The sequence below is a fragment of the Crotalus tigris genome, unplaced genomic scaffold, assembly GCF_016545835.1.
Source record: "Crotalus tigris isolate CLP2741 ecotype Arizona unplaced genomic scaffold, ASM1654583v1 scf7180000017753.6788120, whole genome shotgun sequence".
Classification (NCBI taxonomy): Eukaryota; Metazoa; Chordata; class Lepidosauria; order Squamata; family Viperidae; genus Crotalus; species Crotalus tigris.
The window spans coordinates 599,485-621,697 of NW_024096615.1; the positions used below are offsets into that span (position 1 = coordinate 599,485).

The 22,213-nt window shown below is 37.1% G+C and overlaps 2 protein-coding genes across 12 annotated transcripts in view; both read left to right on the forward strand.

Moving 5' to 3' along the window:
- TSGA10 (testis specific 10) overlaps window positions 1-10,726 on the forward strand; it is a 60,893-nt gene extending 50,167 nt beyond the window's left edge. For 6 of the 8 annotated variants that reach the window (XM_039340603.1, XM_039340608.1, XM_039340604.1 and 3 more), the window contains 5 exons: window positions 774-983; window positions 3,018-3,220; window positions 3,655-3,759; window positions 9,516-9,650; window positions 10,420-10,726. In XM_039340603.1, coding sequence (XP_039196537.1) covers window positions 774-983; window positions 3,018-3,220; window positions 3,655-3,759; window positions 9,516-9,650; window positions 10,420-10,444 — 678 coding nt within the window. In that variant the 3' untranslated portion in view covers window positions 10,445-10,726. Of the gene's footprint in view, window positions 1-773; window positions 984-3,017; window positions 3,221-3,654; window positions 3,760-8,114; window positions 9,651-10,419 lie in introns of those variants that run through there. The other 2 variants (XM_039340607.1, XM_039340609.1) reach the window with 2 other exon arrangements.
- A 1,181-nt stretch (window positions 10,727-11,907) lies between these two features.
- Window positions 11,908-22,213, forward strand: part of CRACDL (CRACD like) — a 91,494-nt gene continuing 81,188 nt past the window's right edge. The window contains exon 1 of one of the 4 annotated variants that reach the window (XM_039340602.1): window positions 11,908-12,794. The gene's annotated coding sequence lies outside the window, so the exon portion shown is untranslated. Of the gene's footprint in view, window positions 12,795-16,977; window positions 16,999-17,856; window positions 17,961-22,213 lie in introns of those variants that run through there. The other 3 variants (XM_039340598.1, XM_039340600.1, XM_039340599.1) reach the window with 3 other exon arrangements.

Below are 22,213 nucleotides of genomic sequence, written 5' to 3' on the forward strand. Positions count from 1 at the left end.
TTGCTGTACTTGATTTTAAAACATTCTGGTCTTTCTTAAGAAAGTTTAGGATTGGATTATAGGAGTGGAAAGGCATTAATGTTTATCTCTGGTAATTATGAATCATAGACTTTTAACAGAGCTTGAATCATCTTTTTAGATAGTAGATACAAGATATTGTAAAATATTGTCTATGCCTATTCTGGCTGTTTGAAAAAAGTATGCATTGTTCATTGAATAATCTTCTTTTTGACTCTAAAACTGAATTTACACTCCCAAAGTAAAATTTTTTAAAATAATTCCTCTGTATTAATTCTTAGCTTCTTATGTTCTATAAAATAAACAATTGTACTTTATTTTGAATACATATATCATTTCCATTTGGTTTCTGCATTCTGACACAAATTCTTCAGGATTCACATGGTTTTCTATTTTATCAAGAGTTTTCTTTGTGGATGTAACAAACAGTTGCACTGAAATTTATACCATGATACTTTCAGTGTGCAATGAACTTCACATGGAATTCTGGGTTGGTCTACTAGTGCTATAAAGTCTCTTAACTCTTTCTCTCTCTGTGTGTGTCTGTGTATGCATTTTGGTATGTTTAGTTTTTGTTGATGTATTTTTAGATTCTGCTTTTATTTTTAATGACTGTAGAACATTTCAAAATTAACATAAAACAGAAGCATATTTATTTAGATAAACATGCTTATTAAGTATTTTTTTTTCTTGAGGATATTCTTGTTGGTTTATTTATAATATAAATGTTAATTGACTTTTCTTTTTTGGGGCAGCATTTAGCATCTGAAAAAGCCTGTAAGTCACAGATTTCTACTTTAGGTAAGTCTCTGGTGAAAATGGAGGAGAAACTTGAAAAAGTCCACCTGGAAAAGGTTTCTATACTCTCAGATTTGACTTCTGCTCGGGAACTGTGCATTAAACTGGACACTAGCAATGAGTTATTAAGCCGGCAACTAAAGAACACAACAAAGGAAGTAGAAAGAGTAGGTATAATATAATTTCGGCTTGATTTATAGAGAGCAAACACTGAAGCTGAAAACTTGTATACATTTTCCTAATGCTTGAATTTAATTCTTGCTGTTCATGGAAAATTCTTTACATGTCAGAATTTTCTCAGAGTCACCTGGACTGGAAATTGTCCATCACAGGAAGTTGATTCATAGAATCTGTTAAGAAGATTAAAGTGGTAACACAAGAATTTTGTAAAATACCATACCTTCAAATGAGAGCGGTGTGTGGGTGTATGAGTGAGTGTGTCAATTTTGCTTTGTGGTCCAAGGTTTCTATAGAACGCAGCCATATGATTCCAGGAAAATATACAATTATATTATGCATTTGTTTACATGTATTTCATTCCCACTCTTACATATTCTGAAGCAATTTTTAAAATCTGAACTTTGCAGAGCCTTATTTGTTATTTCCTAAATCATAGGCAGCATATCTTTTCAGCTACTAGAAAACAACAACAGCTGTTGCTCTCCTGTCAATACTTGTGAGCACACATCTATTTGACCAATATAGTCTTATGTTCTAATATCTCTATTTGGGAGCTTGTTTAATTTTTAAACATCAAAGCAGAAGAAAACATTGCCAAATACTACTGTTTTTCATGAATTCTGGTGCCATGATTGTTCTGTAGCAAATAATACATTGTACACTATATGGTCTGGATATACATAAAGCTGCTAAGAAAAGGTAAATACTATCTGTGCTTATCTGAGAAACTGAATCTTGGATGTGGATTTAGATATTTGTAGACATAGGAATCTCTGTGGGTATAATTCAAAAAAAGCCAAAAAGGCATGTGTGACTGTATGATGGAAGTCCCAACTCTAGAACTTTGTTAATGCTATCTCATTCTACATTGATTCTTGAGGGATACTTAATTAAAACTTGTCTTTTTTCTTTAAAACAATCAAACATTGTCATTCATAATGGAGTTGATGTATATGAATCCATCATTCATTCTTTTAGGCTCTGGGGAAGATAAGTGAGAAAATTTGGGGAATGAATGAGAATTTTTTTTAACCATCAATCATTTTTATTTGTTTGTGCTAAATATTTTTCATATTTTTTTCAAAACTCCTGATATAGAGTTTTTTAAATACTTGAGCTGAATAAAAGTTATGACTGGTTCATTTCAAAAAGAGAAATACCTGCAATATGAACTTTAGATTAAGCCAAGACAGGCAATTGTTTTTGTGTACAATAGGTCGTGGTTAATTTTAAAAGGGTTTAAGAAGCTCAGAGCACTTCAAGCATAATAATGCAATCCTGAAGTCAAATCTGTTGCCATTAAATTTTTTGTGTGAAATTTGGCCTGTCTGTCACTTTGTGCATCTGAGAAAGTGAGTGATAGTTAATGATAGTCTGAAAAATTACTATCAGACTTCTGATTTTGACATCCACTTTAGTAGTTGATATTGAAATCTGGGGGCTATTAAAATGGATGTGATATCTCCATGTGGTTCATAGGTAATCCATCTTGATTTAAATATTCTAAATTTATTTAGAGGGTTCTGATATATTTTGTGTGGGATGGAATGCCCTACAGTATAAGATTTGTTTACAATAGCTGGAAAGAAAACCACTTCCAAACTGGCAAGGCAAATAACTTATCTATGAGCCACCAGCAAACTCCACTTTCAGGTGTCAGTGATGTTACAGTATTATATTTTGTGATGAAATGTCTGCAGGAAAACCGCCAAGCTCAAAGAATACCAAGAATCCAATAATTTGTTTAGTTTTGGATTAACATCATAAGTAAAACCCATTTATTTTTGCACATTAAGAAAGATTACCATACTATCTTCAGAAAATACCACCTTAAGTTCTTAGCAGGGAGAGGGTTACAGTTTTTACATTAAGAAAGAAAAGCTGAAAAGATTGATATCCATAGGTGCTGGGGAGGGGAGGAGAAAGCATGGTATTTTCTTTACAATTTACAATGTAATCTATCATTTTCTAATATATTACATATTAAAGAAAATAAGACCGTTCATTATTTTGGCTTTCAGCTTCAGAATGAATGGGAATCATCTCACTCAGAAATAGAACTTCTGAGAAAGCAACTCAACAATGAAAGAATCTCAATTAAAAACTTGGAAACTTTGTTAGCATCCAATCGAGAAAAAGAGTATCAGTCTCAGATGATAAGTCAAGAGAAGGATTCTGAAATACATCTTCTTAAAGAACAACTTACTCTGGCTGAAAACAAAATGTGAGTAACCAGTGGAAATAACACTTGATTATCACAGGAATTGCTGTTATACTTTTTTCTTATTCTCATTTTTAGAGAGACCCTTTATTAGAGCGGAAGATAGTTTATTTAAAAGTTATTTGAAACTAGGGAAACTAAATATTAGGCAAAACAGCATCTATCTCATGGGAATAAAATATATATTAGAATTTTTAAAACAATTTGTACCTTACTTTGTTCAGTAAAGTTAGAAAATTTTAATATGGGTATTTAATGCCTTTAGACACAGCAAAAATATAAAATTGTTTCTATTTTCCTTCTGGAAGCTTATCCAACTATTTTTTTTGTATCAAATATATTGGAAGCTGTTTTTGAAAAACTAATCCTATTCTTTATTTTATTATATTTGATTAGTTACATCCTTTCAGTTTAAGTGACAACTTTGTCCTTTATAGCACTATCCAGAGTCGAGATTTTTCACAGATCAAAAACACAATTACTCAACTGGAATCTGAGTTAGATATCACCAAAAGACAGTTGGGCACAGAACGCTTTGAAAGGCAAGTGTGTGACCACATTTTTAATCATTTACATCTGTTATTCCCAGTTAAATAATATACATTTTCACTAATTTAGAAAAATCCAGGGCTAAAGTCATTAAATAATGCTACTAATTTATATCCACTAGAACTAAGACTAAAATTCAGCATTGGAGCATGCTTGTTAGGGAACAAGTACTATTATTTACAATTTTTATTATTTTATGACTTAGTTGGGAAAAGACTTCCATTTGATTGTAACCCACATGTATAAATCAGATTATTTATCAGTTTGAAATAAGTCGGATTTTATTTTATAACTAGCAAGTACTACATTTAAACCTTATGGGTATTTATAGATCGTTTTTAATAGAAAAGAGCAAGTAGATTTGTAGATTATGGATTTTTTTTCATAAAAACTTGAAAATATCTTTTGCAGACTTTAAAGAATGATGGCTGAATCATTCCATTGCATATTTCATATTTCATTACGAAATCCAATTATTTATAAAAAGTAACTAAAATGCACCATTCCTAATCTTCCTTCAATAAGTAGTCTGCTGAGCAGAATAGCCCAGAATTAACTATATCTTCAATTATTGCCCTAATATTTCCAGAGTTCACGGAAATTCAATAAAATTGATTACTTTAAGTTGCCTCAAAATTTACCATCCAGGAAAATATTCTAAAAACTGCAGATTTAGGGAAATTCCTGTTTCTGACTAATTGAGCTACTAAAAAACACTTTCAGGAGTAAATATAGTATATTCAAATAAAAATCCAAACTCAAAGGTACATTATTGGTCTGGAAGTATAAAAGTGCTGACTGTGGGCCCATCATTAGGTATATTTATTATATTTGTGTGACCTCTATTATCTAAGATAGCTTAACTCCCTAACCCACTATATACTTTCTAAAACAGAATTATGAACCACAAACATGGGACAAGGTATTGAAATAAAGGTTAGAGAGGGGCAGTTTGGCCAAATCACTTTCTCTTATGTAAATTGTGGAGAAAAATTATTTATTCTGTTGTTATTGGTATGGGGATGAGTTGAGCAAATGTCTACTGCTATTAAGCAGATTGTCAGGCCTAGCTGACAAAACAATCCAGTCAAAATTCAGTTCTTTATTTGTTAACACTTTATAGACAGAATCTTGCCAGACTAAATCTACACTATCCTAATCTAATGGAAATGCGTATACCCTGGAAGCGGCTATCCTAAATCTCTTTTCACAATCCAGCTCTGGATTGCATGGTGTCTCACACACACACACCCAACTTGGAACATGCTACCTCCTTTCTGGGAACCTGTTGCTTTACTGTAGTCCATCACCCTACTCCTTCATAAACACATTCTATCTCTAGATCCATTTTTAGGCAGACTAAAAGCTCAGACCTATTTGTACATACATTGTGTTTGTGTGTGTGTGTGTGTGTCTCTGTGTGTGTGTGTGCTGTTTTGAAAAAAGACAAACTACAATCTATCATAGATTTTAGTTATCCAAATCAACTTTTGTTATAGACTTTACATATTCTAAATTTAAATTGCTGTGTTATATTACTGCTTTGTTTTACTCTTTTAATAGATATACTGTGTATCTAATTTATGCTTATTTATTAAAATTATACAATTAGAATATTTCATCCTACAGGTAATCCTTGATTTACAGCCATTCATTCAAGTGCCCTGTTGCAGCACTGCTGCTGTCATGTTACCAGTATTTGGACATTTGATAATCTGCTTGCCCTTACAATTGACCACAGGGCATTGCAATTGCCCCACTTGCCTATCTCTCCCCCATCTCAGCCTCTCACCTGGCCCACCAGCCCTCACAACACTGCCTTGGCTTTGGAGGCCTTGGCCTGCTTCCTGCCACTTCTTCCCATGCCATCATGCCAGGGTCCACTTCCCTTTGCATTATTCTGCAGCTGCTGATAGGCACATCCCACTAATTAGGCTGTCCCACTGTCATCCTGCAAGAGGCTTCATTTTGTGATGGTTCAGAAGATTTTCTCCAAAACACATGATTTGGATAAGGGGCCTTGCAAACTATGAGAAGAATGATTGCATTCACTAGCTTTCTAACCTTCCTAAAATAATATTTCTGAAGGATAGCCACATTTGCTAGCTTTCTGGCTAAAAAGCCAGCAAACATCCTTCTGAAGGCTAATCACACTTGCTAGCTTTCTCGTTCTAAAGGTTAGTTGTGTCTGTTAGTTTTCTAGCCTTCATAAACCATTGCAAGAATAGGGGCCATTTGTAGGATGGTGTGAGTTGGCCTGGATAGGAAGGCCAGACCTAGTATTGGTTGGACACATCTGTCAGCAGCTGCAGAGGTAAGTATTCCTGGATATAGTGCAACAAAGAGAGGGCTTGGCCCTCCAGGGTGTGGTGTGATGGGGAGAAAACTTGGACTGCAGGTCCCAGGCAGGTTTCTGCACACCAGTAAGCACAGGGCCTCTTCCACCCCCTGTGGCACCCTGCACTTCAGTTAATGACTCTCACAACTGCTTAACTACCACAATAGGGAGAGCCAGGATTATAGTTATTAAGTGAAACAGTCATGTGGGCATCTTGCTCAATGACTACTTTGCTCAGTGACCCAAATTTGGGTCCTAATTATAGGGGTAAGTTAAAGACCACCTGTAGTTTCACTGTTTGGATATATACAAAGCATCTGCCAATTTATTGGGACCAGGTAATTTATTGGGACTTATCACAAAGTTTTATAGGTAGGTTTTCTCTGAATGAAATGTAATTGTCCTTAAGTGCACTTCCTCCCATGTGAAACTCGCATGATTAAATTTTTAAATACTTTGGGGAGTTTTAAGAATAGAAGGTGATGCAGGAAGCCACTGGAAAGAAAAACAGACCCTGTTTCAAATGTTTATAGTTCAAACCAAATTCAAAATCATACTGCCAAAATTCAGTGACAAATAACTGAATGCTGGTGGTATGATTTCAAGTTATTTCTTTAGGAGGATTTAAGAGGAAAAATTGGAATGATAAGCTTCCAGAAGACAGTTCCCTTCTTTGCTTCAGATTGAAAGAGAAGAACCTTTAAAATCTGTAAGTGTTGGTGATTTTACCACTGAATTTAGTAGCATAGTCTCATGTTGTTGGAACAGATGCTTTGTTGAGAGCTGCATATGATCTGTAGAACATGGATTATTTACCCCAGCCAATGCTGAATAAAGATATGAACCTGTCTACATTAAATTTAGCAGTGAGAGAATGGCAGCTTTTTTTACTTTGCAAGCCAGCATTAAATCCTGCCTTATTTTGTCTCTTGAAAAAAATAAATGTATCTCTAGATCTGAGTAAAGAGGTCTAGAATCACCTAAATACAATTCCAGTGGGCCAAAGAGGTGAATGTTACCCAATAGAGTAATGAAACAGGAGTTAAGGAAAAACATAGCTATATGACATAGATGTATTTCAAAGCTGGGCTTGGGTTTAAACACAGAATGATCAAGAAAAATGTTATCACTGACTGTCTCCAGAGTAAGTAACTTTAGGCTAGATAATTGACTTAAAATAATAGTTTCCTGTATTCTTATTCTTTTCCAGTGGTATTCACCCTGGCTCTGAATAAAATCCAAATGAAATTCCTTTTCCACCCTATCATTCTGTGTTGGAATGAGAGCAATCAGTTTTTTACCTCCTATGTGACATCCTTTTAAGTATTTGAAGAATGTGGTTATAAATAAATAAAATAGATACAATACTTGAGGTGAGGTCTAACCAGAACAGATGCAGCAATTACTATCTGTAAATTTGGAAATTATGTATCTGTTGATGCAGCCTAGAATTCCAGTGCTGTCTTTGCAGCTAACATACTGCTACTTCATTCAGTTTGCAATCAACCACAGATAATCCCCAATTACCAAATATTCATTCAACAACTGTTCAAAGTTATGATGGTGCTGAAAAAGGAGACTTATCAGAGGTCTTCAAAGTTGAAGCTATTGCAATGCCCGTTGTTCACATGATCACAATTTAGGGATTTGGCAACCAGCTCACATTTACAATGGCCGCAGTGTCCCATAGTCATATGATTACCATTTGCAACCTTCCTCAGGCAGCTTCTGACAAGCAAAATAATTGGGGAAGCCAATAGGAAATTGCAGGTTGTGATCTTATGACATTGAATTTAACAACTCACAATGATTTGCTTAATGACTGTAGCCAGAACTGGTATCATAATTTTGTGTAGTCATATATTTTACTATGTGCTGTGTAGCAGTGGAGTTGCTAGTCCCATTTGTGGTTGGTAAGTGAGGTCTACCTGTATTATTCTAAGACTATCTGTGTGATCGCTGTTAGCAAACGAAGTACTCCCTATCCCATTTCTTTCTTTTATATTTTAGGTTCCTAAGTTCACCCCCTCCTCGAGAAGCTATTGCTAGACCTCACTGTTCAGGGATTGGTGCTTTTTCATTTCTGATTTAGCATCTTCATAAAGCCATTGGGGAAGGTCAGCAGTTTTGGATGAGGTGTTATCAGTATGCTGATTATACCCAGTGTTTACATATCCCCTTTACGTCATCTGAAAGATGTGGTGGAGTTATGTTCCAGTTCTGGAGGCTGTGGGTGCCTGGACAGGATGCAACAGGCTACAAAACAACCCTAGCAAGATTAAATGGCTTTGGGATTTGGGGTTTTTGAGCCTGTTGCTTGGTTATATTGTATTGGATTGTGGCTTTGTGATTTTTTTCCTGGGTTTTATATATTTTTGTATATGTTCTTATTTTTAATAATGTGAGCTGCTCAGAGTCAGGCCTCCAAGATGGGTGACCATATAAATCCACTAAATAAATAAATTATGATCTTTTGCTTTCCTGATATCAGTTTTATTTTTCTGGGCTATCACTCTGTAATCTTCCTTTGTGATCTGGTTCTGTTTTCATTTCTTGCATGTATATTTTTTATTTCAGTACTTTGCTAAGCTTTTTTTAGTCACATTGACTTTTTTTTCTTTCTTACCTTTTATCTCCTTGAAACTGCTTCACTATGTTCTTTTAACATTGCCTTGTTTCTAATTGTATTTTTAATATAGTCTTCCTTAAGAAGTCTTGAGCTTCTTTTCCCATTAGCTTTTTTCACCATTGCATGTATTTATCCTTGTACTGAGTAGGCTGAAATAAAAGGAGCTAAAATCAATGTCAAAAATGAGACCAATGTGGAGGAAAGGATGTTTGGCAATAGGCTGTGTTCACCATATAAATGGGTCGGAGTCCTGAGGAGACAGTAGTTGTAAAAAAGAAAATAAGATTTTAACAGTCTCTTTATATGTAACTGTAAAAAAAATAAAATAAACATGCTGCTGTGGCAAAAATACTGTATTACTTTCTTCTGGTCTTTGTATGTAACCAATAAGACTAACACTATACTAATTAGAAGGAAACAATTTAAAGAATAATTCTAATGGAAATTCCATTGAAAGCTGGAACTTTGGTCTACATTTGAAATAGTCACTGACAGAATTCCATCCAGTCCAATTCTCTCTGAACTCAAATGTCTAATCTTCTATATTTTGTTTTAAATATTTTTATTGAATCAGTTACTCTTTGACCTTTATGTGCTGTCCTTACTTCATCATCTAGGCACTTACTGTCCAAAATTAGGGGAAAAAATGATTTGTGTCCCTTTTAAAAATAAAAAGTTAAAAATATTCCTCTGAGATTTTTAAGAGACACTAGCTGCTGGACTTAGGAAAGTTATGTGCATTAAGTACTCTTACTTAAATATTTTTTTTGAAAAAAAATTAGGGAACGTGCAGTCCAAGAACTTCGTCGGCAGAGTCGTACAGCTTCATACCATTTAACTTCTACAATAAGATCAATATCACCTGAACGTTCCCGGCACTGGTCTCCTGAGAGGTCTCTGGATAGATCTTTGGATGGGTAAGAAAATGTCGGTTAAAAATATATCTTCTTTCTCTCACTGTTATTCAGGTAGAGACCTGCTCTTTATCATGTTACAAAGGCATCCTTAAATTAGAAATTTTATTTCTTTGTTGCTGTTCCACAAAATTGTGCCCAAAATAGCTCATAAAATATCAAGTGACAAGAACTGCTAAGAGAATTATAATTTTGTTTTCTTGTTTTCTGGACTGTTTCAGGACATATTTTGGTTAGCTTAACATACCAATCAGTGTCAACCATGGAAAAGGCGGGGGGGGGAGACCGTTTTCAGACTGACAAAAGCACTGTCCTGCACCAAGCCCCCACCTTTTTCTATGTTCATCATGATGTCAGATATTATTGTTGCAATGCTGATTTCATTATTCTGATGGAAGCAGAAGGCTCCTGAAGATGCTGTTGATGTAAACTCATTCAATGATATTTAGATCTCCTCATGTCATTCTGTATCTTTTGCTTTCTTTCCTTTTCCTTACCACAAAATTATTGATTGTTTTTGTAAGAGCTCATTTTCATGGTTTGGGAGGGACTATCGATTATAGAACTGTATAGATTAAACATGCTTTTGAGATAAGCAATAAAATTTGGCATGTTTTTCCACAGAGACCATAAGTATTGTCCAAAACACAATTTGTTGATACCTTTATAATTCAAGAATGAAAAAAAGAGATTTATGTTATGTGTGTTTGTCTGTGAAAGAAATGGACAATCACCACTGGATAAAATACAATTTTTCTTTCTTCTTTCATAGGGATTCTATTTCAAAGGACTTCTAATTGAAGAAGATATGGAAAAAATTAACATCTATTATAGAAATACCAATACATGCTAAACCAAACTCAAGGTTTATTAAAACAGTTGCTTTAATCCAATTGCTAAAGGATAATGTTCAGAGTGCTTATTAACTGAAGAAGCCTACATACACAAATATTTTATTTGGGGCATTACAGTAAAAGCAATTATTGTTTTATAAAATAATTTTTATTATTAAAAAGATGTTCTGAAATGAAAATTGAACTGCACACCATCAAAGAAATATATTAAATGAAAAATTTAAACAGCTTCTTATTCTTCATTTATTTGTTGTATTTCGGTTGCACATTTGCTAAATTATTTAACTTTTTGAGAAACTGATGGACAAAATCAGTTCAATTCTTGAATTATTTTTTTAAAAAGCTGATTCTCCTTCTGAGAATGAACAAAGCACAAAGTGTGCTGATCTCTGGATACCCACACTGACTCGGCTACTCTTGGAGTTTAGGGTATCCAAGGAATAGAGTTTGATAGGCTGTGATGGAGAGTTGGCAAAACTCATACATATATTTTGTGTAAAGCATATCCAGTACATCTTCCTCCTCCTATGTTCCCCACAAGAACTTTGGACTGAGAGAGAGAGTGATTGGCCCAAAGTCACCCAGCTGGCTTTCAGGCAGGACTTGAACTCAGTCTCCCGCTTTCTAGCCTAATGCCTTAACCACTATGTATTGCTAAACCATGACATCATTTTCATATCACTTTCAATAGAATTTCCAAGATTCATTAAAACTTCAGTTTTATTTGCATTGGGGAGATCCACATTACTCATACTTCGACTTTTTGAAATCAGTAAAAAATAAGAAATGTCTTAATAAATCACAACTTGAACGTGTCCATTGTAAGATGTAGCTACAAAAAATGCCCTGCATCAACAAAAGTATAATGTAAGATAAGAAAAAGTAATTGTTTATTCTATATTGGTCAGGCTACATCTAAAATATTATAAAACTTAGGCAGAACGATTGGCGGCATTAAATATTTAGTCTGGGAACAAGTGTATTGGGAGACATGACAGCTATGAATCTCAGGAGCTATCATATAGAAGACTGGCTTGTTCCAGGAGTCAGGACAAGAAAGAATAGGTTTAAACGTTACATTACAAGATTATTTATGGTTGGGTATCAAGAAGAATTTCCTCATGATTGTTCAACAATGAAAGATATTTCTCTGGGAGAAAAAGAATTTAATTGCCATGGAAAAATTAGATGTCTAGTATTAGTCTCTTTTAATTTCACAAAACTGGTGAAATTTGGTTAGTTTAACTGATTAGTAAATTGATATCCTGGAAGTTACCTTTTAAAAAACAGAATTTTTCTAGAATTAATCATGGTCTGTGATTTTCATAGAATAATTCCATGTTTGCATACCAATTCCTCTAGTTTTATATGACTGATAAGATTTAAATTGGACTAGCCATTTAAATTGGCATGCCTGGCATTTTCTAAAACAATCTTGTTATGACTGTTGAATATGATTATTTTGGCTGATTAGGAAGCTGGAGAAATACAGCTTTTTCTCTGGAAATGGGTTTCCATGGAAATTTTGTCACTTACTGCATTAATGCCTTCCAATGGGCCTTTGATTTTGTTAATATAGCTGGGAAGATGGTGTTCTGGACCATTTTACCCTATGGTTTATTAGAGGAATTAAGGGGTTAGTAAAATGATTCTAAAAACACTACTGTTATTAACTGTTATCGTTTATCTAGAATACACTCCAGTTCTGCCTGCATCAATATCATTGCAAACGTGTCCATTATGGCCTGGTTTTCCCCAACATTCAAAGAATCCTATTCTTTCGCTTAACTGCCAATGAGCCTCACTGAATGTGAGTGGTATATCCGAAGGCTTGTGCCGTACAGTAATTTACTTTGTGACCGACGACATTAGACTTCAGTGCGGGAAGCGAAACCGGGGGCGCATTTTTACAGTTCTTTTCCGTAATCAACCTAATCCTCGTTTCTTCGGAGACAAACCCTGAGGAATTCAGCAGAGTTTTCTTAGATAAGCCAATACAGGACTGCAATTTCAGGCGGATGCTTTCTTGCCAATGCTTCAACGAGGAAGGTGGCACGAACGGTCCCAGGAAGGAGAGCACCGATTAGAGCGAGTCTCCAGCTCAGGTTCCCTCTCTGCTCAAGCCGGGAATGCCAATGGGTTGCTTCGTGAATGACCTATGTTCCCTCCTCTCGTCTCCCCTGGCAGCGCCCGGGGTTGCGCTCCGCCTCTTACTTCTCGCTCTCGGCCAAGGTGCCTTGTGGGCCTCTCTTCCGCGCTGGCAATCTCTTGCCTCCACGCGGCCGACGGAAAGGTGAGTGCCGCCGCGGACATCGAGCGGCAAGGCTGCCGAAGTTTAGACAGGGGCGTTGTGGAAGCGGCCCTCCGGGTTGGGGCGCACCTGGCGGGAATACAGCTTCCCGTCAGCGCGCGCACAGCCAGCAGGCCAGCCTCGCCACCAGGCTGCGCCTTCAAAGCTCTTTGGTTTCCTTGTGCGCCCGTCTAATCCGCTGCTTGTTTGCCCTGAAGGAAGTCCTAGGAGGTAGAGTAAGACTTCTGCTGATGCCTGTAGACTCGCTTGTTGGCAGCGATAAGTAGGAAGCTGTTTCCGAGAGCAAAGGACATTTTGTGGAAGAATTACCTGAGAGTGCCCGTTTAATTTCCAGAAGATTAGTGTGGATTCATGAGTTTCAGCCTAACCAAGCAGATTGTCTATGGAGATTCTCAGTCATCCAAGTCATGGTTGTCTCAAAGGTGCTTTTTCGGAAGGAACTGGACTTTCTTGAAAAGGCCAGTTGCCTCTTGAGAAAGCACCTTTGGAACAACCAAGAACAATAATAACACAACAGAAATCTTGGTTTATTATTTGAAGTCCTGGTTCAGGCAGTCTTCAAGAAACTATGGATGGGGTAGTTTTCTTAATGTAAGTGGGAGTTAATCAAGTACTAGCACTGAGATACTTTCTTGTTTTTAGAACCCAAAGCTAGGGCTGTTCCTCAAAACTCAAAGTGTTGTCCGCCCTCCTTGAACCAGCAGAAAATGACAGCTGGTCCTGTTGCAAATCCCTAACATGCCATAGGAAATGGGGAGCCAGTTCTTTATTGTGTGCAGATTTGCTAAGAGAAAGGATTGATGGATCAAGTTGGCTTTGCTTCTCTCCCTCCTACCAGATTTCACCAGCCAGTGAGAAGGTATTCATTCACCAGTTACTCTTCTTAAGGTGGACTAGGGCTGAGTAGGAAGTAGGTTTTAATGCAGGGGTAAACCTGGAGATCCCACTGTACTATACTGCCCCACCATCCATGACTGTCACTAGTTAGGCTGGTCCTTCTTTCAAAGTCCGATCTCTGGGCCAGGCATTATCCTGGACATCCTGTAAGTGAGAAGCCAGTTTGAAAGATCCAGATCTTCCTACTATCTAAACCAGAATGGGCATAGAGAACAGTGCTCAGGGGCAGGAGTGTGCTGTACCAGCTTGTAGTGGCTAGCAGGTCTCTTGCAGCTCCTGATATAGAATAATTTCTACTATTTAACATTATTTCATAATCCATTTTAAAGCTATTGTGATGGAAACTGGAACAGATAGTCCTCAATTTACGATCAGTCACTGTGACACATTTTAAAACCATTGTGGTGGAAATTGGTACAGGCAGTCTGCGATTTACAATAGATCAGGGCTTTTCAACCTTTTCACCATTGTACCACTTTTAGGATATGGCAACTCCGAGTACCACCAGCTGCCTAGCAAGGTGTCAAAAACTTGATGACCAAAAAAAAAAAAAAAAGGAAAAAAGTGATAAAGTACAGATAGTCCTCAACTAACAACAGTTTGCTTAATGACTGTTTGAAGTTACAATGGCACTGAAAAAAGTGTCCCCCAAGGCACAGCCGAGCAAGACACCTGCCTGCCCACCCGGCGGCGCTTTTCCTCCTGTCTGAGGTTTTCATTATTGTGAGCATTTCTGTTGAGGATTGGCAGTGGGGGTGGGGTGGGGGATGTTTGGTTTTTATTCCCCCATCTGTTGGGTGGTTGCAGCAGGTTTTGATCACTTCACATGACCCTGGGACACTGTGACCGTAATAAATATGAATCAGTTGCCAAGCACCTGAATGTAAATCACAAGACCCTGGAGATGCTGCAACATTCCAGCTGATTGGTGCTTCTTCAGGGCTCAGCAGAAGCGCCAGGATCAGTGCTGCTTTCCATCGGAGCCTGGCACTGATCCTGGCGCTTCCGCTGAGCCCTGACAGCCCTGCAGCTCCAGCCATCTGTTGCTCAGGCTTGTGCGGTGCTGCCACCGGTTCAGCTCATTCCCCTCCCCTGCTACCACTTTTCTAGAATGGTTGCGTACCACCTGCCAGGTGCCAATGTACCACAGGTGATACCCATACCACTGGTTGAAAAGCCCTGCAATAGATCACCTAATAGACCCCCCCAAAGTTATGTACCCCCAATACTTAAGACCCATTTTTGAAGTTCTGATGGCTGTACCCTCCCACCCTGCAAATAATGCGACCACATTTTGGGCAATTAGCACCAAGCCCACACGTACAGCCATTTGCAGCATCCCACAGTCACAAGACTGCGATTTATGAGGGTTTTGCCAAAAACTGGCTAAAATCCAGTTTTCAGCAAAAATGCCTCAAAACAAACAATGGGTTTGCTTAGCAACTGCAGTGGTCAGTTTACAATTGCAGCATTTGTTTAACAATTGCTGCAAAAAAGGTCATAAAATCAGGTTGTTCACATCACAGTCTGCATTACAACTATCACAACTTATTACCATAATTGGCAGACTCCATTAGGGTTACAAATTGAATACTACCTGTATCATGTTAAGATATAAAAAAGTAAATGCTGCATTCCTTCAAATAAACCTCACTTCTCGAATACTATTGGGCATGTATTTCCTTGGCAATAGTATAGGACCGTGGTGGCAAATCTATGGCATGCGCCACAGGTGGCACGCAGAGACTTCTCTGTGGGCACGCACATCTTTGCCCAAGTCCTAGGCCTTCAGCTGGGTTTTATAAAACCTTTTTGCTTCAGGCCTCCACTGCCGTATGCAAAAAAAAAAGGTTCAATTAATCAATTTCAACTTCTTGTGGGGGAAAAAAAAAAAGATCTCGCAAAGTTGGAATTGATTGATTGAACTTTTTAGTCCCACCCAGTCTGCCGTTACTACCGCAACCACGCCCACCCAATGGGCCAAGTACACCCGGCACCCAACGATATATAAGTGGGTTTTGGGTTGCAGTTTGGGCACTCGGTCTCTAAAAGGTTCGCCATCACTGGTATAGGAAGTATTTGCCATTGCTACCTTCCATTATGTTTTTCTTCCACTTTTCAATCATACCTGCAACTTGGGCTATACATCTGCAGACATACAATGGCTATCTTCATCCATTATTTTATTAATTTCAATATATGTCCAAATCTTGAAGATATTTTTCTCAAGACATGTTACATGACCTGAAGAGATTTATAATTTAGAATTATCAATTAACTAAGACAGCTAGAGATGATACAGATTGGTCATATTTTTTAGGATACAAACTGGTATAAAGAGGGCCAAATGGAATAACAGTTCTCTACAAAGATGCAAAAAGTACAGACTAGTGTGTCCACATATATCTTGTCAGTGTCTCTGGCAAAGCCTCCAGAAAAGGATGGGATTAAATACATGTAGTTTGACTTATGACCATTCAGTGACCATTCAAAATTTTGATGGTGTTGAAAAAACAGACTTAAAACTTCAGCCTGAAGTTACAGCCACATATGGTCATGTGATCAGAATCATGTAATTTGTAGGAATGGCATGAGCAATTTGGAGGATGAAGCATTCAAAGGATTGTGTGAATGGGATGCCAGCTTGGAGAATGGTGCAGAAAGAAGGCCTGCTACTGGCCATACTGTTGGGCCAGGATGGGCTTGCTAAGGCTTCTAGGGCCACTGTGTCCCTGTGCCACATTGCCACACACCCCCAACTCATACATGTACTGCAAAGCAGTCATGTGACATTTTGCTTAACAATCACCTTGCTGAACAACCAAGATTCTGGTCCCAATTGTGGTTGTGAGTGCAGGATCACCTGTATATAGAATTTATTTTAGCATTTAATGGGCGTTTTGAAAGCTATAAGGTGGCCCTTCAACTTTTCTGGCATCAAGCACAGGTTTTAAAAGAAAAATTGTCTTCCATGGCTGGGGGGGGGGATGGTTCATGTGCAACTTAGATCCTGTACATGCACAGATGAAGCTTTGCTCACTCACCCGCTGCTTGTGTGGTCTGGTTCCTAACAGGCCATGAACCGGTACTGGTCTGCGGCCTGAGAGTTGGGGGTCTCTGCTGTAAGAGACAAATAAGTGTCTTGAGACTTGCAGGTCATTAAAAATTGCAACCCTTAACAACAAAAACTCTTTAACATGAACCTTGATCTTACTCACTTCAGATTGCAGCATGCTATACAAAACCTGCTATGACCCTCAGATCAAAGGAAGACAGTAACCTAAGCTAGGTAATGAAATCTCGTTAAAGGACTTAGTTTTTAAATAATTATGTGCCATCAAGTCAGTACTGACTCTTAGTTACCACATAGATATTCTCCATGATGATGATCTGTCCCTTATCTGGTCTTTCAGATCTTCCAACAGTGAGATGGCAGTTATACAAATTCGATTAATAAATAAGTAAATAATTAGTGTACTGTAACTATTGTTGGTTGTCTTCTTCTCTTTCCTTCTACCTTTCCCAGCTTTCGAGCTTTCTCCAGGGAGCTAGATCTTCACCTAATGTATCCAAAGTAGGATACTTAATTATTGAGGTCTATTTATTTACTCGGAGATTAAATTGAAATGGAATAGGTTTAGTGATTTGTTTCAAACTAGAGGTAGTTCTCGACTTATGACTGGTTGTTTAACAACTGTTCAAGGTTATGATGGCTTGCAAAGGGTGTTTTATCATCCATAAAGCACTTTCAGTCATCATAACATGTCGTATTGCCCATCCCCAGTTACATCATTGTGATCTGGGTGCTTGGCAACCTGTTTGCACTTACAACTGCAGGCAGCTCACAATGACGTGATTGCCATTTGTACTCTTCTCTGCTGGCTTCTCTAAAAAGTCAGTGGAGAAGCTGGCATGGAAGTTGCCAGCTGCTGTTACCTGCCAAAAGATTTCCCATCCCTTCCACATATAGGTGGCTGCAGAAATGAAGCTTGGATCTTCCTTTCTGCAGCCCAGCACAGGAGTTCCTCTCCCTTCCATATGTGGAAGAGAACAAGTGTGCTGGCTGGAGAAACAAAGCAGGGACTGTGAAGAATTCCCTTCCATACATGGAAGGGAGAGGAGCCCCTGCTCTGGACTGGAGAAACAATGTGGCGATCCTGAAGGTTCAAGTTTCCTCCAGCCCACTACACAAGTTGCAATTGCTAGGCAATTACATTTGCAGTTGGGAGAGTCACTGAGTGAAGCGGTCATGTGAGTATCTTGCTTAATGACTCCTTTGATCAATGACCAAAATTCCAGTCCCAGTTGGAATTTCCAACTTTCCCAGTTCAGAAAGACTTTAACAATCATATTTCCCTCTTTTTGCAGAAAACAAGATTTTTATAAATTATTGCAAGCTTTTTAGATAACAAGTAGGTGTTTTTATTTTTTTATTTTAAAAGTTCAGTGCTCGTCTTATGGAAATGGAGAGGCTATTTTTTTTTCTAGGCTGCAATTTAGAATAGAGTAGAGTAAAAATGGTAGTGTTGCTTGGTTACATTTTATCACTTGGGAATCAGTGCTCCACATGGCTCAGTTCGCATTAGATTCCAAAGGGATTTCTCAAGTAATTTATTAGTGATATATGCTCAGGTGGAAATGATATTTGTCAGACTTTAATTATCATACAAGTGTTCTTCCCTATTCATATTAATAATTGAAATAATTACTTTTTAAACAAAGATATAAATGTGTGGATTCAGTATGAGTTTTTAACATATTTTAAAAGTTTCATTATTGTTTGTTCAGGGTTCAGAGATGGATGTTTTAATGATACATGTTTCTACAGAAGACTCGGGAATAATTTATTACTTTGGCAGTTTGTGGAACTTTACATTATAACACAATTTTCATTTTAAAATCTTTGAATTGATGTAACTGTAGTGATCCTAGCAAATACATTTCACAGAGTATTTCTAAATGCTTGGGCCAGCAGAAGATTTACCATATTTTGACAGTATTCCATATAGTGTAGGTAAAAATTTCAGAAAATTTTTTTGCATGTCTCTCAGTTTTTACCTCTGTAATAAGGGGGCTAAAATTTATTTATTTGGTTTATATGACACTCCATTTCTGAATACTCTAGCAGTTTACATAACAACATAAAATTCAAACATAAAAAAAATCAGTAGTATAAGTGTAACAGCAAGAAAGCTGATTAAGTCCCAATGCCTTTTTGTAGAGTGACATTTTTTGCATTTCTTTGATAATATAATAGAGAAAGAGAGAGCGTGGTCCTAGAGACTGGGAGCCATCATTTAGAAGGCTCAAGCAAGATGGATAGACTCAGTTATGATGGCAGGGAGTGCACCATTGGAAGACCAGATTAGAGACAGTTTTTCATGGAGAAAATCAATTTATGTGGTCACTAATAGTCGATACTGATTTGATGGCACATAATACATAAATCCAATTTACATAAGTGATAGCCAGCACCTTGCTTTTTTACCTAGAAACTGATTTGCACTAATGTAACATCTATCACTGGCATACGTCTTTAATGTGAAATGCATTCTGCAGGTTTCTGTGGAGCCTGCTTCTAAATGAATAGGTTTGACTTTATAATAAGGTGTCACACAGAATGTGGTGCAAGAAAGAAGCATTCCCTGTGCTTTTTGTAATCAGCAATCCAGAAGCAATACAAAGGGCAAATGTACAGTAATCATTTATTTATTCATTTCATGTATTTGTTCTATTTATATCCTGCTACAATCCAAGCCACTCTTAGCAATTTACATGATACAGTATAGAAGGTAAAACACGTGCCGTAAATCTTAAAAATATAGCACCACAATTTAAAATAAACCCTGAGATGAATCAAGAATCACAGGCAGAAATAACAGAAAGTTGGGCATTCAGATAAAAGATGGCTAAAATTCATGTGCAGTTGGATAGGTGCTTTAGAGCAGAATAGCTGAAACTGACTAATATTTATAGTTGAAACTGCAAATGCAGGGAAACTGGCAAAAAAGCAGCAAAAGTTTAGTTTATCATTCTTCATTTTCTGGAAAGTACACATGGTAAAGTGGGTCTATTGCATCAAAAGATAAATAGCCTCATGGATGCCAATTCAAAATATATTAGATACAGATTTATTCAAATACACTCTTTCTTGAAATACTGCTGGTTTGCTTTCTAGTCCTCTATCTTCTTGAAAGCCTGGGAATAAATTAATTTCCCTTCAGGAAAGTATTAATGGAGAGGACAAATGTAGGAGAGACATGACTACAGTCAAGGATGCCTTCCCAACTCTGCTCACATCTACAATAGATCAACTTGTCTTATCTCCAAGATAATGAATTGACAAAGGCTTACAAAGGTAGGAGAGAAGTGGAATGTCAGAGCTGCTATCATACACTTGAGCTTTGGATCTGCTAGCTGCCAGTCTGCTATGAACTATGGGGAGAGGGAGCTGGTTGGGGGGGGGGGGAGTTAACTACTCATCATACCTTCCAGAGACACCAACTCAAGGTCAAAATGCTTGGAATGGAATAGAATGGCTCACCAACCAGCCTGCTGTTGAACAGATAGTTCCCAAAACAATTTATTCAAATATAATTGGACAATAAGGGATCAGCAAGGGGGAGGAACTGGGGAGAAACTGGACGCAGAAAGTTAAACTTTAGTTCTGGCTTTGCTGTACTGTACTGTAATCCACTTGGCCTTTAGTAAACTAAATCTTTCACACTGAATGGAGTTAAGAGTTGTTCTTACTTAAAGGACCAAGGGGCAGGACTGACATAGTACTGGTTTCAAGGAGAAAATAATCCTCAGTCCAATACCCTTACTGATGACTCAAGACTGTTGGATGCTTGAGCCAAGGATTGGATGAAGTTAGTGTTGTGCAATTAGGGAGAATGTTGAGAGTGTCAGAACAAGTAGAGGTAGGACCAGAGAACAGTACATATGGGGAAAGTGAATTGTCTTTATAGAGCAGCCCTCAACCCAAAGCAGTTATTGATCACATAATTTTTTTTGGGGGGGGGGGAAGTACTTTGCTTCCATTAGAAGCACAACTATAAAGCAAAATGGCATTCTTGGATTCTTTGAAAATAATATATTTTCTTTAGGGGTGTGTAATTGATTAATAACTTTATCTTTTTTCACAAACTATCTTAACAATTCCACTTTTGAGATTTCTATATATTGTGTAAAGTTATATATCCAATTCCAAGGAACTGTGGAGACCATAGCTTCCTGGGCAACATCAAATTCTACTAAGAATTCAGGTCAGGGACTCCTTCCTTGTTTCCTAGCAACTTAGGATAGTGGGGCTTTTTCTGTTTGAATGAAATCATTCAGCAACGAAGACCAGGATCATTTGCACGGCCCAAGGCAATATTTTGCATACACTTGGGAAGAAGCTCTGTAACACAACACATTCCTGCCTGTTTATAAGAGGAGGGCTCTGCCTTTTAAATCAAATTGAACCAACATTACTTCAGCCTCCTTTAATGTGAAGAATAGGATTAGGATTCCGCTTTTATTACTGCTTTGTTGGTTGTCAAGGTGAGGCATTTATCTTCCAACCATATACTTTCCTAGTTACTGGATTTGGTAAATCAAAACTGTATTCAGGTAAAGATTTCCACATCCTATTGATCTAACTGAGGCAAAGATTTCCAAAGATTTCTTGGTTACTAATGCAAACAAAATAGAACAGGGCAATCATTTTTCTATTGTACTTAATTTAATTAGGAATACTGCCAAATATTGCTTATTGTTTCCATTTTTATAGAGTAGGAAACAGCCTTTACATTTTTCTGATTAATCAGGTTTGATGTAATTTAAAAAAAACTTTGTTGGAGTGATAGTATAGTATATGTATATGTCCCCCCCGAAAATTGATACATTGTTGATTATGATAATATTGTAAATAAACTGCATACATTTTTAATGTTTTAAAATGAGAATTCTCTAGAAATGCAGCTTTTCAATGTTATTTTGCTTATTTAATTTATAATTATGCAAAGCAGACTATGAATTTTAAATTTAAATTTCTAAAAATTCTTTGTGTTTACTGCTTTTGTTTATGATCAACATTTTGTGAATTACGTATTAGAATCTTTGTTTAATTTATTTAAATAAATGAATTTTTGTTCAGATAATGAAATCAAATCATACTTTGGCTAGATTCCCAGATCACATTATACTGTAATTTTGTTTAATTTTGGTTTTGCATGATATTGAAACAGGTTTCGGGGCTTGCATGTTATAGATTATGGTTTAACATTATGTCTGTCAGATTTCCTGGAAAAACTTAAGCAGAAATTCCAGGATATTAGCTGCTAGATTTGAACACAGCTAGAATCTCTTAGAGATATGAAACTTTATTGCATATTAGAATAAAGCAGTGTTTCCCAAACTTGACAATTTTAAGGCATGAGGACTTCAACTCCCAGAATTCCACAGCCAGCAATGCTGGCTGTGTAATTCTGGGAGTTGAAGTCCACATGCCTTAAAAT